Source organism: Dasypus novemcinctus, chromosome 2 (assembly GCF_030445035.2).
Source record: "Dasypus novemcinctus isolate mDasNov1 chromosome 2, mDasNov1.1.hap2, whole genome shotgun sequence".
NCBI lineage: Eukaryota > Metazoa > Chordata > Mammalia > Cingulata > Dasypodidae > Dasypus > Dasypus novemcinctus.
The window spans coordinates 198,258,557-198,275,134 of NC_080674.1; the positions used below are offsets into that span (position 1 = coordinate 198,258,557).

Here is a 16,578-nt window from a genome sequence, read left to right on the forward strand (position 1 = left end):
AAGTCTGGAGGCTGGCGATTTATGATATGTTCAGCATCTCTGAATGTTGGGGTTGGAATTAGGTTTTCAGCATCACTTTGACCTTCCCCTTCAATGTGGAAGCCACAGTTCCAAAAGTGTTTTGGCACGCACGCAGAAAGGAGGAATAAAACTCATTCCTTACATCTCAGAAAGAAGAAACAGCTTTCTCAGAAGCCCCTTTACATCATCTCTCTGGCCAGTGCTGGATAATATGCCCCAAGAAAGTTCAAGAAAGAGAACATCTGGCATCTTCAGGCTTCCTTGTGGGAGTTTTCAGCAATAAGAGAAAGGAGGAGTTGAGAATAGCTGTTGGTGGGACAGCGAAGAGTATCTGTTGTATCTGGTAACCTCAAAGGAAAATGCATAAATTGTTTCAGCACGATGTTAAAGTATAGAGAGTTAAGAATAAAAACCCAGGTTTGCAGAGCAGAAGAAGAGGAGCATTTTTTCAGACTGCTTAGATGAGAGGCACCAGCAGCAAGACAGGTTAGCTGGCTTAAAGGAAACGTTGTATTGTAGTCTGGGAGGGGTATGTTTCAAGGAAGCTTCTAGACTAGGAGACAGGAACTAGCATAGAGGGAAGGGTTGAAGATTTAGGAGATGGTAGATGATTGCTAAGTCATCAGAGGGCTTAGAGGGAAAGGGAACAAATGCTTTATGGAATCTTCTAGACTGGCTGGGAAACCTCATCCTTGGAAGCTAGAGAAATAGACTTCTCTGCAGGTTGTGACAGTGGGAAATTGATGGCCTTGGCTTCCCTCAGTGAAATAGGAGAGTGGAGATGCCTGTTGAGAGGGAGAGGGAAGGAAGTGCATTGGAATCAGTGAAGGAAATAAAAGACAGTGGCAGGCATAGGCCCAAGAAGGGGGCTGATGACATCACAGGAACAAACATCAAGTCTCACTGAAGCAAAGAAGAGGAAACCAGTGGGAACCCCTGGACACCTTCAGCCACCGCTTCACACAAATGCAACTGGACAATGCCTCACCTCGGTTGCCCTCCAGATTCCTGGAGAAGAGATGCAAAAGCATAGGCAGGTAATTAGATATCGTCTAAAATAATGGAGGATGAGGACAGTCGGCATTGTGAACTAAGGAGAAGAGCATTCAGGAAGAATGAAGAATGCCGCAGAACAAAGAGACCAAAAGTAAAGGGTAGGTGTCAAGAGAGACATGGGAAAGAACAAGAAGGGCAGGGAGGAGTGAGGAGACCTAGGGAAGTGGGTCGTGGTGAACTGGTCTGTAAGCCTTCCAGACAGGTAGGTGGAGGCCAATGGATAAATGCATCCACTGTCATGAGCTCCTGAGAAGCTTCCAGCGGGATCCAATACCAACTGCTAACTGAAAAGTACATTTGCTCCCTTCAGTCTACTCACTTCATCCCTCTCTCCTGGTCCTAAGATTACCTCCCCATGTCACCTCCCTTCCCATGTCAACTCTCTACCTGCAAGCCTTTGTGCCAGGCCCTGCTCTCAACAGAGGCCAGCTGTGTCCCCTGGGGTTTAAGGGCTTCCAGGTTGACAGTTCAGGTGGTGGAAGATGCAGAAGGTGGACAGAAGACATGGTGAACAAAGTAGAGGTGAGGACCTTCTCCAGGGCTGAAAAGGCGAACGGGTCTGACTCTGGGGCATTGACAGATAATGGAAGGACACAGCCTGGGAATCACACACCCACGCTTGGATGATGGCCCTATGGACTTCATACTTTGGCCTCTAAAACCACATCTCTGAGTGATGTGAGGCCCAAAGTACCCAACATAGTTCCCTGCTGTCACTGCTGCCACTGGAAAATGCACTGTCCACAGGACACAGAATCAGCTCAGGGAATGAGGGCTTCAAGAGTCACGTTCCAAGAGAGCCAAGGGCTGGGAAGGAGACCCTGCTGACTCCACCCACAGTCCCGCCCAGAACAGGCCCAGCTCCCCCTGCAGGACCCAGGCCACTGCAGTCCTGTCAGGGCCACACGGTGGCAGTGTTGGTCTAGAAGCCGAACTCTTGGGTGGGCAGCTGTCTGAGCAGAAATGGACCAATCTGCCTGCTGTCACCATGAAATGGAAACAGCTCAGAACCATGCAGGAATGAATGGAAGGAATGAAACACTTCAGTTTCAATGAAACGTCAACACTGCTGGGCAATCTAATGCCCTCATTTTAGATGTGTGCACCAATGCTAGGATTCCAAGCCCCACACAGAACCCAGGACAACTAACCCACACATCCGAACAGTCGGTGATGAGACCTGGGATTCCAGAGCTCCATGATTCTGTGACTTTAATCCCAGAATTCTATCCTTTCATAGGAATAAGACTTGGAATCTATGGTTCCCCTAAAATAACCCAAGGATTCCAAGATCTAGAAGGCTCGATGTCCAAAACCAAGTTATAGGCAGGCCGTGGCTTCTCCACAGTTGGCAGTGTTCTGGCGGTGGCTCAAACTCTGTCACATGGCCTACCTGTCTCCTCCTCTGGTTTCTACCTCTGCATTCAAATTTCCTCTGCTTATAAGGACTCCGGTCATTTTGGATTAAGGCCCACCTAATGAGTTTGGCCTTATCTTGATAGCATGTTAGAAGATCCTATATACAAATGGGTTTGCACCCACAGGACTGGGGTTAGGACTTGAACATGGCTTTTTGGGGGGACCCGATTCAATCCAGAACAGTCTTGGAGACAGGGAGACTGAGAATCCCATCGCCATCCCACTTCCCCTGGGAATACTGGGAATATGGCTTCCCTTCACTGATCCTCAGCTTCCTCACCTGGCACCTTGGAGTCAAATGCTTCCCCCGGGACTAAGCGCAATGGCGGCCACACAATCGTAGCCACGTGCTGAACACATGGTGAGCTTCCAGGTGTTGTGGTTGGGCTACAATTCTCAAAGAACCCTGACAAAGTCATCTAATCCAACACCCTGCCCTCACTGCAAGAACCATCTGGAGAGCCAAGAGGAAGTGAAAACTTGGCAAGGGATCTAGGTTGGAGAGGAGAGACTTTTAAAAGATAAGTAAAACTAGAAACTAAGAAGAAAGATAGCAGCTGTTTTAGTTTGCTAAAGCTGCCAATGCAATATACCAGAAATGTGTTGGCTTTTATAAAGGAAATTTATTAGGGTAAAAGCTTATAGTTCTGAGGCCATGAAATGTCCAACTCAAGGCACCATCAGAAGTGCTTTCTCACCAAAGTTTGGTTGCTGGTGATCCTGGCATCCTGCCACATGGTGAGGCAAGATGGCAGCCCATCTCTGCTGTTCCTGGAGTTCTCTCTCTCATGTGGCAGGGTCAAAATGGAAGCTTCCTTTCTCTGTGTTTCTGCTTTTAGTTCTGTTTGTATAAGACCCCAGCAAGAGGGTAGAGACCCACCTTGGATTATGCCTCAGTGTCATAGTCTAAAGGCCCTAAAGCAATCTAATCAAAAGCGATCTACTTAAAGGTCTCTTAATGGTATCTAATATCAAAAGGCCCCACCTACACTGCAGTTACAGACATAAGAGTGGGTTAGCTTAAGAACACAATTTTCTGGGGTCTACAAAAGCAAACCAGAACAAGGACCAAGAGTAAGAATGAGACAGCCCATAGCCAGAGTGCATCTATAGCAAGGACACACTGAGATAGGCTGTGGGGACATGTGTCCAAGCAGGAGAGAGAAGGAGGCAGAGGACTTGAGATGACCCATGTGCACTGCAGGCAGGGCTGAGCAGTGCCCTCAGGCTGCACCTGACTGAACAGGGGCTGGGGCATAGGCTGCATAAGTGGGAAGACAGAGAGCTGTCTATAGAAGATGGAAACCACAGATGCACAAATCATAAGAGCAGCATCACATGGGGTGGGCGGGGGAGATGATCCCTGGAAGACAGACAGTCCTGAACTCAAGTCTCAGCTCCACATTTGAGGCTGGCGTCTGTCAGCTTAGGAATCACATAGGTTAGGGCTTTTATGGCATCCTTCTAGGCTATGAAGCTGCCAGGGGGAACCAGTCAGAACCTTGCCAAACACAGCCTCGTGGCCCCTTTACCTCAGCCCCAGGAGTAGGCAGTTATCCTCTGTGGTAGTTTGAAATTATTTTATGAATCCCAAAAAAAGAGATAATGTTCGTTAACTAACCTAGTCCTCTGGGTGTGATACCCTTTGTATTGAATTCAGTTGAGGGGCCATTGATTACAACACTTGATAAGATTGCTTTAGGGGTTTTGATTTGACTACATCAGAGGGCATGTCTCAGGTTGAGTCTCTGCCCCCTTGCTGGGTCTGATATAAATGGACATTTAGACAGACAGACACAGGAAGAGGGAGTGCTGTCATTTTTAATCCTGCCAAAAAAGGAGGCTCAAACAGCTGAGACCACGGGGAGAGGAGCAATTTGCCTGAAAGTTGTTTACAGCTGAAATCAAGAAAAGAGCAGCATGACCAAGACAGATACAGGAAGCCTGGAATGAAACAGGCTCCTATGCCAGGAGAGAAAGGAAACCCTAAGAGACAAGCCCTATGGCAGCTTGCAGCTGAAATCAGGAAGAAAGCAGAGCAGCTGAGCCTGAGAGAGTAAGCCCAGAAGGGAAGGAAAACCTCTCAGAGATTGGCGGCCATCTTATTTCACCACATGGCAACATGCCAGGACCAAGAGTAGCTGACTTTGGTGAGAATGCTTCTCTGCCGATGTCTTGATTTGGCCATGGAACTGTAAACTTTTACCCCCAAATAAATCCCCATTATAAAAGCCAACAGATTTCTGGTACTTTGCATCTCTTTGGCGTCTCTTTGGCAGACTAGTGCACCCTCCTTTTGCAGGCTAGGAGACAGGCACAGAGAGCACACCCCAGAAGCCCTTCAACCCCTACAGTCAGCTTCTCTCAGGAACCAAGCCTGGGACAAAGGCTTGCTGGCAGTGAATCGACATGGGAAGTTGACCCAGAGACCAGGAGAAAGGGACAAGGGATAGTGATACAGGGATGTGCTACTGAGCCAGCACTGATAGATAAGAAGCAGAGCAGAAGAGAGAAAGAGAAACAAAAAGAAGGAAGCAACTCAAACTGTACAGGAGGGCTCGTTAGTTATATGACAGTAATAGATTGGGAAAGAGAAACAAGTTATCAGACAAACAAAGGCCCACTCACCAGTGGGTGAGAGCAGGCAGGTGCCTTGTGCACCTGTGTGTGCGCTCTGGGGACACATGGACTAGGCACATTTCCTTTGAATGAGTCCTAATGACTCATGCCTCTTGAGCCCACAGAGCTGCCCTCTTTAGAGCTGTGGTTCCCAAACCGTGCCTCAAGTTGCCATGGGGAGCCCCAGCAAACTCTTGGGGACCCTGCAAGATACTTTAAATGTTCAAGAGAGACACAGTAACCCCCCTAGTCACCAATGGGCATGAGTGGCTGAGTTTCCATATTGTACTGCAGTGTAGCCATGCTAAAAAGCAAGCACCACATGGAAATCACAGGGAAGAATGAGGATGTCTGCCTGGGCTGACTCCCAGGTTTGAGACACATGCCAGGCCCAGCAGGGCGTGCAACTGCTTGTATTTGAGACTGAAATAAAAAATAGTCTTTTTTAAAAAATTGTAGTTGAATTGTGTCTTCAAATGACTCTGAAGTTGTTAGTGTTTGGACCTGGTTACTTAAAAAAGAACAACTGTTGTGGATTGTTTTGGATTGAAGGTGTTGTAGGACAATGAGACACTGCAGGGGAAGCCTGGAGGCCCTGCCTTTGAGAGCCAAGGACCCCCTTCCTCTGGACTGAAGAATATCAAGACCTGAACAGCAATTGGCTGGAGCACGGCAAACAGGCAAGGGAAGTGTATCAGTCAGCCAAAGAGGTGCTGATGCAAAATACCAGAAACTGATTGGTTTTTATAAAGGGTATTTATTTGTGGTAGGAGCTTACAGATACCAGGCCATAAAGCATAAGTTACTTCCCTCACCAAAGTCTATTTGGAGCAAGATGGCTGCTGAAGGCTGAGGTTCAGGCTTCCCGGGTTCCTCTGGGCTCAGCAAATCTGTTTCCTCCACAAGGTCAGCTGTAGACTATCAGGCGAACGGCTCTGTCTCTCTCCTGGGGCTCCAGCTTCAGCAGCAAACTCCAACATCAAAACTCCAATGTTAAAAGACCTCAATTCTGTCCTGTGCCAGGCCTTTTGTCTTGAATCCCCACCCACCAAAAGATGGGAACTCAACACCCTACTGACACAAGAGATTTACATGATTACTTAATCAAGCAAACCTCTGAATCCAATATAATCTAATATGTCCAGAGGAAAAGATCAGTTTACAAACATAAGCCAATATTTCTTTTTGGAATTCATCAATAACACCAAACTGCTACAGGAAGCTTCTGGAAGGAACTAAAGAACCAAACCGGGAGAGGAAACTGTCTCTCCTGTGTTGAGAAACCATCCATCCCCAGCCCCCAGCTGGCTGCCAACTGGTTGTTCCTTGTGGCCCTTCCCCTCCACCCCCGCCAGGGTCCTCATTCAAGGAGCTGCTCTCTTGCTATCAAGATCCCTTTCCCTGCTCCCCCAATTTCTTCTTACTCAGAAGAAGGGGAAGAAGGAAATAAGCAGTGAGTGTCTGAAACCCATACACCTCCACCCAACACAGGAACTACCCCCAGAAAATCCTGTTACCTGAAAGCCCAGCCAGAGACAGGAAACGTGCTGCCCCCCACCTGGGCATCAGCCTCTGATCCAGTGACCGCCCCTAACCTGCTGCCTCCTGAGCAGTGCCCTCTTTCCCATCTGGTGCTATTCTGGGAGGAACCCAGCCGCCAGCAGCCTCCTGCAACCTCTGTACCCCACCCCCACCCGGGCTCATGGACAAATGGAGAACTCTGTTTAATGGGACACTGCGGACATCTCCTCAGGGCCCTGTCCAGTTTCTCAGATGTCCCCATTCAGGTTCTGGTGAGTTACTGCGCCTCCATCCTCTGGGGCCGCCCTCCTCCATGTCCACCTGGGTCCTGCTCGAGGACAATGCCTGGCCTCACCCAGCATCCAGCCCCTGCTCTCTAAGCACCTGGCGTACGTGCAGCCCTGTGGCGAGGAGGACAGTCGTGGTCCTGTCCCCGAGAACCCCATGGTCGGTGGAGGAGACGCCGCAGGTCCCGTTAGAGATGTGCTCGCTGTTATGGCTGGAGAGCAGCAGGGGGCGCTGCCAGGAAGGGCCCTGCCCTGGAGCGGCAACCTGAGGCCGACACCTGGGGCGAAATGGAGACAGGAGCCAAGGGGAGCACAGGCACCCAGCAAGGGCACGCACAGGAGTCGGGACTTCGTCCTAAAGTCAAGCTTCAGCATCCCCTACTCAGAAATAAAAAAAAACATCCCTTTCCGAAATTTCTAGGCCCCCATCTTCTGGGGCTGGTGGGAAACTTGGCTCAGGCAGGATGGGACGGCCACCGCTTCCCTGTGAAATCAGATTCTGCGGGACCTAGATGGTACCCAAGAAATGGGGGGCAGGTCTTGGTAGCGACGACAACCTCTCCCTGAGCTCCTACGGGCCCCACGTGCCCTTCCCTCTCCCTGCGGTTTGCCCCCAGCTGGGTCCCTGCCCTAGACTTGCCCCCTCTCCTCTCTGCCCCACCCTCATCTGCTCAGGAGCAGAGGTTTCCAGGAAACCTATGAGGGGACGCGAGGCACTGTGCAAGGGGCTGGCCCGGGGAAGGCACTCTATTGGCTTGGGAGAAGACCACATACCCCCAGCCCAGATCACCATGCAACCTCCTCTCCCTTCTTTCCTGTAGAACTGTAGACCATTCTGAAGACAGGCTGCCATCTAGCTCTTTGGTGAACTCTCCAGCAAAAGGATTTTCCCCTGGGAGTTCGCGGCTGGAGGGGCTTCGCTCTCCCAGAACTCAGGGGCAGGTTGCCGAGCCCAGGCCCTTCTCTCTTTCCTCCCTTTCTTTCATCTTCTGCAAAACGAAGGAGCTGGCCCTCCCCAAGGGGGTCTCCCCCTCTCTCTCACTCCCCTACGCTGCCTGCTCACCACCGCCGCTTCAGCACAGGCCAAGGACAGGAACTAAGGATGCAAAGAATGAGAGAGAAGTCAGAAGCAGAGGGGGCCAGAGGAGGGAGGCAAAGAATGAGGAAGACAAGCACACCTGCTCGATCGCGCACGCCCTGCAGAGGTTCCTCAGGCGGGATTGTGGGGCTGTCCTCCCGGCGGGCTCAGCCACCCCTCTTTGCATGTGCACCCCCCCTGCCACCCTCCCCTCCCCAGCGACAGCTTTAATCCTCAGGCCCCACAGCTGGGGAGGCGAAGGCGGGAGCCCACCTGCCCGCCCGCCTCAGGCTTTGCCCCCGCCCCACTCACCCAAGTCCCCATTCCCCCGGTAATGCTATAATTGGGTGGGATTTTCACTGAGAGAGAGGGAAAGTCCAGAGGAGCCCCCCTCTCTCCCCACCCCACTTCATTCCAGGACTCTGCCCCCCTTCCCTCTGGCGGGGGCTGGGGTGCAGTGACTCAAAGAAGGGGGTAGGAGGAAGAGGGCGTGCAAGCGCTTAGGTAGATCCCAAGGGCTGTGCAAGAGGGAAGACTCTTCTCAGCCGAGCTGGAGGGAGGGGTTCCTGGCTCCATCTCTCAGAGACCCCCTGGGGTGAGGGCCCAAAGGACCTGGCACAATCCCAGTCCCAGAGGCTCCCTTTGAAGATGGAGAAACCAAGGCAGGGGGTGGGGGTACAGGCAGCACGCTGTGCATTTGCGGCCTGCCTCTTGCTTCAAGTTCCCGGGCTGGTGTGGAGGGGATGAGCCTGTAGCGAAAACAGACCTCATTGAAGGGTCTCAAATTCTGACTCCTAAGTGCCATTCTGCCCCATGCGGCTTCTCTGAGCCTTTTATCCCAACTCTAAAAGAGGGCGCTGAATCCCTGCTAAGCCACATGGCAGTGGGATTGTGTCTGGTCTAGGGTGGGAAAGCCTCTGGGGCAGCACATTGTCGGTATCGTGCGCCCAGGCGAGAGGCGGGGGCCACTTTCTGAGTTGGACCTGTCCCTCCTCAAATAAGGAACCTCCCTGACCGTCTCCCGGGTTGCAGGTGGATACGCGCAGAGCCCCGCGCAGAGCCCCCGCGCAGAGCGGCTGGACAGAAGCCGGAAAACTGGCTCTTCAGTCCCTGTGTCCCTGGACAAGTCACCACCCCTTTCTGGGTTTCCTTTTCCCCATCATCAGAATGGTATCACTTACCAAACTTGTCAGTAATCCCTTCCGGCTGAAGAAGCTCCCGGTTGTCACCAGCAGTCAGCCCTGACTGCCAGCCTCGGGAACGGACATCGCGGTGGGTGCCCAGGGCGCAGCGGCCTCTCCTCCTCACGGGCCGCATTCTCCTCCCTGGGGGGGTGTGTGGGGACAAAGATAAGGGATCAGCACCTGGGCTCCACAGCGCCGCTGGTTGCCAGCCGCGGCCTGAAGCCTCGCGTTCGGACGCCCGCTCCGGGATGGCCTGCGTAGCCCTGGGGCAGGCCGCGCCCCTCTGGGTCTCTCCATCCACGGAGCCGCCAGGGCGGCACAGGTCCCAGCGGACGGGGTCCGGCCGCGAGCAGACAAGCGGACAAAGGGTCCCCGCGGTCAAGGAGATAAAAGAGGGCAAGGGACAGAGAGCACCGGGGCACGCAACCCAGCAGGGGCAAGAGGTGGGACGGTGCGTCCCGCGAGCGGAGGGCACGAGGTGCTGGAGACCGAGGGCGCCACCCGGGATCTCCTAGAGGCCGCGGGTCCGGACGCCCTGGGGCGCCACCTGTCTACCGTGCCGCCCCGTCCTGGCCCAGGTGGATGCCCACCCCTCTCACCGCGGCGCCGCTAGCCCACCCGGGTCACCCAGCGCCGCCCGGCCGCCGCTCCACCTGGCGCAGCACAGCCCTCTGAGCCCGCGCACCCCGCGCACCCCGCGCACCCCGCGCACCCCGCGCACCCCGCGCACCCCGCGCACCCCGCGGTGGCAGGAGGGGCCGGCGCCGCCGCCGCGCCAGCTCTCGGGGCCTGGCCCGCCCCCGGCCCGCCCCGCCCCAGCCCCGGCGGGCGCCCCCCGCGGCGCTGCCCCGCCCCCGCCGCCCCGCGCCGCCCCGGGCCCCGGCCCGCCGCCCGGCCGCCGGCCCACCTGGCGCAGCGCCGCCCTCAGAGCCCGCGCACACCCGCGCACACATCGGTTCACAACCGCGCACACCCGCGTCCCCTGCGGCCGCAGCGCCAGCTCCCAGGGCCCGGCCCGCCCTGGCGCCCGCGCTCTCGGGGCGGACTCCCGGCGCTTGGCGCTCTCCCGCCCGGCGATGGCCCCGCTTGGATACTTCTTATTACTCTGCGGCCTGAAGCTGGCATTGGGCAGCTACCCGATCTGGTGGTGAGTGAGCCTTCCACGCGTTGGTCCCGTCCCGGTCCCGCCCCCGAACCGCAGTCCCCTCCCGTAGGGCCCCCACGGTGGCCCGGAGCCCGCGATCTGCTCCTCCCGCTCCTGTCGGACCGCGCAGGGTTGTTTTCCTTGGCGGCCACTTTGGACCTGTTCGGGCCGCGGCTGGGACGCGGGTGGCGGAGCTTCCGGGGGCTTTGGTCCCCCAGGCCTGGAGGGCCGGTTAAGGACCTGCCGGTCCCAGCTGTCTCGGCGTCGGATGGGCCAACAGTGGGCTGGGGAGAGGTGGCGACACTGATGCAGAGGCGACGGGCAGCCTTTGGCCAAGAGATAGCCGGAGAAGACAGGAGGGCGTGCAGGAGGCGGAGAGGGGGAAAGGGAGATTAGCTGGAGACTTTTTCTAAGGACCGTGTCTTACGCACACACACTCACACACAGACACCTTAAAACAAAGTTGGTGAGACAAGACCGAACAGCTCGGGGCAGCGAAGTTACGTAAAGACAGCCGGGACCGGCGGGGAGTAAGGGGGAGGCACGACGGGGGGGGGGGGGGGGAGCACTCGGGCTCTTACCTCGGCGCCTCGCCTGCGGTCTGCCTCCTGAGCCTTCCTCCCCCTCCCCGGGTGCTGGGAGGGATCCTATCTGTGAGCCCCCGGCCCGGGCCGCGGTCACCAGGAGGGGGCTGCTGGAAAGAGGAGGCAGAGGCGCAAGGTGAGAGGCTCCTAGGACCCCACATCTGAGGCCTTCCTCAGTCTGGCAGTGCAAGTGCAGATCAACCCACGAAGAGTCCCAAAGGGTCTCAGCCCTGCCGCTCGCCCCCCCCCCCAAAAAAACCCGCACTTATGGGGAGGGGGAGAGTCAGGGTACGCTGCCTCCAGGGCATCCAATTCCGCAGAGCCCGCTCCAGCCAGGGCCACACAGAGCCGAACCCCAGCTGTCGTGGGAGCGGAGCGTTCTGAGATGCTCAGCATTTTGCGAACAAAACTTGCAGGGGGTGGGGGGAATGTGGGCGCAGAGGGGCGGGCGGGCGGCGGACGGGGCCCCAGAGTTGCAAAGCAGCCTTCCTGCAAACATACGCCCCCACCCCCTCTTCCAGGAGCCCTCTCCGTCGGCTTGCCTGGAATTATAATAATTATGCCGAGGGGAAGGGGGTGAGAGACAGAGCGAGCCGAAGTACATTTAATCCGATAATCATTTTTCTCTTCGTCGAGAAGGTTCAGGTGCCGGGGCGCCCGGGGTGGGGAGAGCGCAAGGTTTGCCCGCAACCCAGGTGGAATGCGCCGGCTAGGCGGTGGATCTCGCGGCCAGGACGCCGGTCGGCGGGCCTGGAAGAAGCCACCCGGAGGCGCTTCGGGGATCCCCGACAGCTCCTGGCCCCGCGCACCCGGCGCGGGCCCGCGCAGCCACGCACCACCGCGTCCGCTGCGCGGCACCAGCCATCGCGCCCGGGTCGTGCCCAGCAGCAGGGAAGCGGGTCGGGGGTGGGGGAGCGCGTCCGGGAGGGCTGGGAGGGCCGGCCTTGCCCCCGCTCGGCCCAGGCAGCTAATTAGAACCCTCCGCCACCGCCGCCTTCCTGCGCCCCAAAGGAAGCGCCTTTCGCCCCCGCACTCCTCCCATATAAACTGGGGCTCTGTCACCAGCCTCCTGGCCACCCTGCTCCCTGGTAATCTTTGTCCTGGAGACGTCGGGACAGGAGGACGCGGTCGGCCCTGAGGTTCCTGGTCCTGTCGCCCCCCACCCCGCCCCCCACCCTTTTTACCCGGAATGAAGTCCGTTCTGCAGGTGAGGCTGGACCTCCGCGCCCTCTGTTCTTCATCCACCTCTCTCTCAGCAACCCCAACCCAATCAAGAAGCCTAAATCAGCCCCGAGGTCTCAGAGGGACCTCATCTCGGATTGACAGGGGTGAGGTGGCCGGACCACCTGGCCCCCGTACCCCACGCTTTGTTCTCAGTAGGCTTCTCACTTAGTCATTCTCGGTTTCCAGAGAAGATGCTTCCTGTGCGGACACTGTCTCCCCACCCCAGGGGAGGCTGCCTCCCTGAGGACAAGACCGTTCAGCCCCTCACTGCCCCCACCCCCCACCTTTCCCCTGTCCCACCAGGCACGCTGCGTAGGGGACAGGCGTGTTCTCCCAATAGGCACGCAAAATAGGAGACCGGATGGAGAGAGAAAAGAAAGGGAAAGTGGTGGTAGAGAATCAGGGAGAATCAACACTGGAAAGACAGATGGTGCAAACGTTATAACGTTTAACAGCAGTGGTGGGGCGTGTTTTCCTTTCAGCTGCACCCTCTACCTGGGAGCACTTTCCGAAAGGAGCTTGTCCTTGCTCCTGCCCCCAGCTCCAGCCTCTCGAGGGGGCTTTGGCGTGGGAGCTGAGCCAGTTAAGCCCACCAGCTGGAGCCTCCCTCACCTGCAGGGCGCTTCTTTGTCAGTTCTCACCTTCACCCTCACCGTCCTAATTGGCTCTTTGTCTCACCCTCCCTCCCTGAAATACCCTCCCTCCCTGAAATAGAGGCACACGCCCCAGTCGCTTCTTTCCAGACTCTCCTCCGCCGCAGCAGCCACTTGCAGCCCGGGCCATTATCGTAGCAGATCACATATAAAAGTGAAACCGAGCAGGACTTCCTCACCTGGAGAAACACAAAACCAGGAAACAGCCGGAATCAGGGGCAATTAGGCTTTTGAAGTTGGTGTGGCTTTTTTGGGCGGGGGGAGGAGAGGAGGGAGAAGGGAGGCAGAGGCGAGGTGTCACTGGCAGCGCAGTGTGGGAATCGGAACAGCCGCTGCCTCTCCGTCCCAGGCACAGGAGGACGCCCCAGACCAGCTCTGGACTACGGTCAGAAAGGTTTAGAGTTAGAGAGACCTCCAGGAGTGCTTTTCTGGGCTCCTGCTGGGACAGACAGGGAGCAAAGACCCGGAATGGGCCGGGGGCTGGGCACCTGATCCCATCCAGCTTGCCCCAGGAGGCAGGGTTGCAGCAGGGCACGCCAACCTCTCTCAACATCCCTTATCCAAGCTGAATTCGTTTTTAATTAAAAATCGTCCCGGGTAGGTGTTAGGCGGAGAGGATGGTCCACCCCTCCTTGTCTGGTGGAACAAGGGGAGAGCAAACCCCGACCTGGCATCCAGCGCCGCATGTGGTGTTGTGCTTTGGAGTACACTCTCCTTTTCCGCCTCACAGCTGGGCCGTGGCTCTGGTCTCCTCCCTCTTCCCGTTAGCAATGTCCAACCTGCTGCCTCCACTGCCGGCCTCTTTAACCTTTCGTTGGCTCCCCTCCTCTCTCTGCACTGAGCACTCCCGGGGCTCAGTGCGCCCCCTGCCTCGGGGCCCACCCCTCCAGTCCTACAGACAAAAAGAGGGAACTTTCTGGGAGATATGTTTAGTGGCATCCAACCCGCTGCCACTGCCTTGCAGAGCAGAGGGAATTCCTTGCCCATTGGGGCTCCCTTCCCGGCTGTCCGTCCCCTCGTGGGAGCCTGCAGGACTGGGCTGTTTTAGCAGCCTCCTAAGCGCACTGCACCAGGGAACCTTTCCATGTAGCCACATCACTGCCCATAAATACCGTCATTGACCCCCAGTCTCTACAAAGCCAGATGGCTTGGCAAAGCCTCCAGGGCCCGCCAGGATTCGTTCACTCTCCCCTCCGGCCGCCCCGTCTATGCATCAGCACAGAGGCACTTGCTCGTGCACACGAGTGCATGCCGTTGCTAGTGTTCACCCTTCTCTGCCTAGAGGACTCCTTTTCTCCATCTCCTCGCTCTGCCTTCGGCAGAGCAGCCCTCCCTGTCGTACCTCAAGCTACCTCTGGGCACTGTCTTCCCTGCCTAGGATGGAAACAGGTCCTGTGGTAGCCCATTTGTGGAGGTGCAACGTGCAGTACCGGGCAGGTTAAGGAGAGCTAGCAACCGCACTTGTCCTGGTCCTTGGAAGTCAGAGCAGGAACTGGGGGAGCTGGGTGCTGGTGGAAGTGGAGTTGGAGGTAGGGAGGGTCTTGGTCAGGACAAACAGGCACGTGTTGGTGCAAGAGATGGAACCAAGACCTCAGTGCCATCTGTGAGCGGGAGAGCCGCAGCATGGAGCAGGCATGGGAGAAGGAGGAAGACAGCGGAGGTGGACCAGGGCCACCTGGAAAGGGGGTGAGCAAGGGGTCTGAGACATCTCAGACAGGCTACCTTGGGGATCAAGAGCCCCCCCCATTACATGACCCCCACCCCCCCAGTGAGCTCCTTCCCAGGGCTGAGGGGCTCCCAAGGGGTATGTGTCCTCCGCTCTGCTCTCCTAGCTCCCCTACCTTTTTCTCTTCTCCTTTCTCTCCCTTCCACACTCTTCTGTGTTTCTCTCCCCAAGGCTAGTAAGGTTGGGTCCAAGGTTCAAAACCAAAGAAATGTAGAGATACTAGGTCAACTCCGTGTATTGTAGACTGTCCGGCACTGGAAGAGTTGCTGCCACAGGACCACAAAACACCATACTTTGCTTATCGCAAGGGGCAATATGTTGCATATTTTGCATATCACCAGCGACTATAGCAGGAATAGCCATATGTATCTGAATATAAATTTCTGACCAACATCAGAAATAGCCAGACATAAACCGCATGGGGTCAGCTGACTCAAGGACCGATAACCATCAGGACAGACCTTTCGGAAGCCCACTATGGCGAATTCCTTCCCAAGCGTGGAGCTAAAGGAATGTAGCTCTCATCTCTTACTTTTGGCTCTTGAACTTAGCTGCTGAAAACACTCAGAATATACATCTGGTGCTCTGGTGCAGTAGATTGTCTCAGGGTGGCAGCCCCTCATTTCCTTGGATTTGTTGCCATTTTTTAAAGAATGACTTGCCATTTGATTTGCACACACCTTGAAGAACAAGGTAAAGAAATACAATCGATCATGAATAGAGTCAGGGTAAAGAGATCCATAAAAATTGCCTTGGCTGACCTCTTCTTGCAGAAGGAGCACCTTGCATAAAATCACCAGCTTTTGTCTGAACCCCTCAGTGACAGGGGCAATGCATGTCCCCTCAGACAGTGCTGTGAATCCCCTGTAGGATCTTGGAGGACAGAGACCAAGTCTGTAGCAAGTTCCCTCTCTACAGGTGACATTCCTCAGGGAAGTGAGGACTTGTGTTCACCTCCGTTGTCCGTGGAATTTATTTGGTGCCATTCAAAGCGCGGGCTACCGAGTGGGGTCAGCCCTGGGCATTGTCAGCGACCCCCCTGTGACGAAAGAACAGAGCTCGAGAGCCATCTCACAGTGCTACAAACTGTCCCTGTATTTTACAATAATGGATTGGAAATTATGTTTTAAAAAGTCCTTTCCTAGCTGGTTTGGGAAGTACTCTCCCCACCTGCCATGTGAGCCTAAAGCCCGCCAGCTTGGGCCATCTGCCTTGTCCTCACATCAGCGAGCTCTTTCCACAGGAACTACTGTCCTGTCTGTCGTTCCCCATCCACACGTGTCATCTGGATTTTTTATCTGAGGGCAAGACTTTATATTGGCTCCTTTTAACAGTAGTTGAAGGGGGTGAGGGGGGTGGGGGGTATATGGGGACCTCCTATTTTTTTAATGTAATATTAAAAAAATAAAGACAAAAAAATGGAGAAAAATGAAATATAGAATAATAAAATTTTAAAAAGGAAAAAAAAAAGAGTAGTTGAAGGATTGGGACTGCCCACTGTTGAGAAGTTGCAAAAGAACACATAATTGTGTTCCACGGATCTGAAAGGCAGTCAGGGAGGAGGATTCGGCTTCTGTGTGACTCCCAGAGAGTAGGACGATGATCAAAGGCTGTAGGTGACAAAGAAACAGATTTTGGCTCAGTGTAGGGAAAAGCTTCCTAAAAATGAGAGCGGTTGCCAATAATGGCACTTGGGACATGGTGAGCTGCCCATCCCAGAAGGTAAAGAAATAGAGGTTGACTGAGCACCATCAGGGCTGTGGAAAAAAGTGTCTGCCCAGAAGGAGGTTCATCTAAAATCCCTGCCCAGACAGGTGGTCCCTTTAAAGACCCTGCCGAGATAGGTGATTCATCCAAAGTCCCTGCTCAAACATGAAGTCCATCTAAAGCCCCTGGCCAGACAGGAGGTCCATCTACTATCCCTTCTGAATGGGAGGTTCATCTACTATCCCTTCTGATGGGAGGTCCATCTACTATCCCTTCTGAATGGAAGGTTCATCTACTATCCCTTCTGATGGGAGGTCCATCTACTATCCCTTCTGATGGGAGGTCCATCTACTAT

The 16,578-nt window shown here is 55.2% G+C and overlaps 1 protein-coding gene and 1 long non-coding RNA gene across 3 annotated transcripts in view; one reads left to right on the plus strand and one right to left on the minus strand.

Moving 5' to 3' along the window:
• Positions 1-5,858: 5,858 nt before the first annotated feature.
• On the minus strand, positions 5,859-10,742 carry LOC139437439 (uncharacterized). Of its 2 annotated transcripts, XR_011647246.1 has the most exons (4): positions 10,489-10,742; positions 9,183-9,326; positions 7,021-8,750; positions 5,859-6,086 (listed from the first exon to the last, which is right to left on the minus strand). It is a non-coding gene; the product is annotated as an uncharacterized lncRNA (long non-coding RNA). The 2 variants fall into 2 exon arrangements; XR_011647245.1 differs by having other exon boundaries at positions 5,859-7,201.
• Positions 10,101-16,578, plus strand: part of WNT3A (Wnt family member 3A) — a 58,457-nt gene continuing 51,979 nt past the window's right edge. Inside the window, exon 1 of the mRNA XM_004466887.3 lies at positions 10,101-10,332. Coding sequence (XP_004466944.1) covers positions 10,262-10,332 — 71 coding nt within the window. The 5' untranslated portion in view covers positions 10,101-10,261. The remainder of the gene's footprint in view (positions 10,333-16,578) is intronic.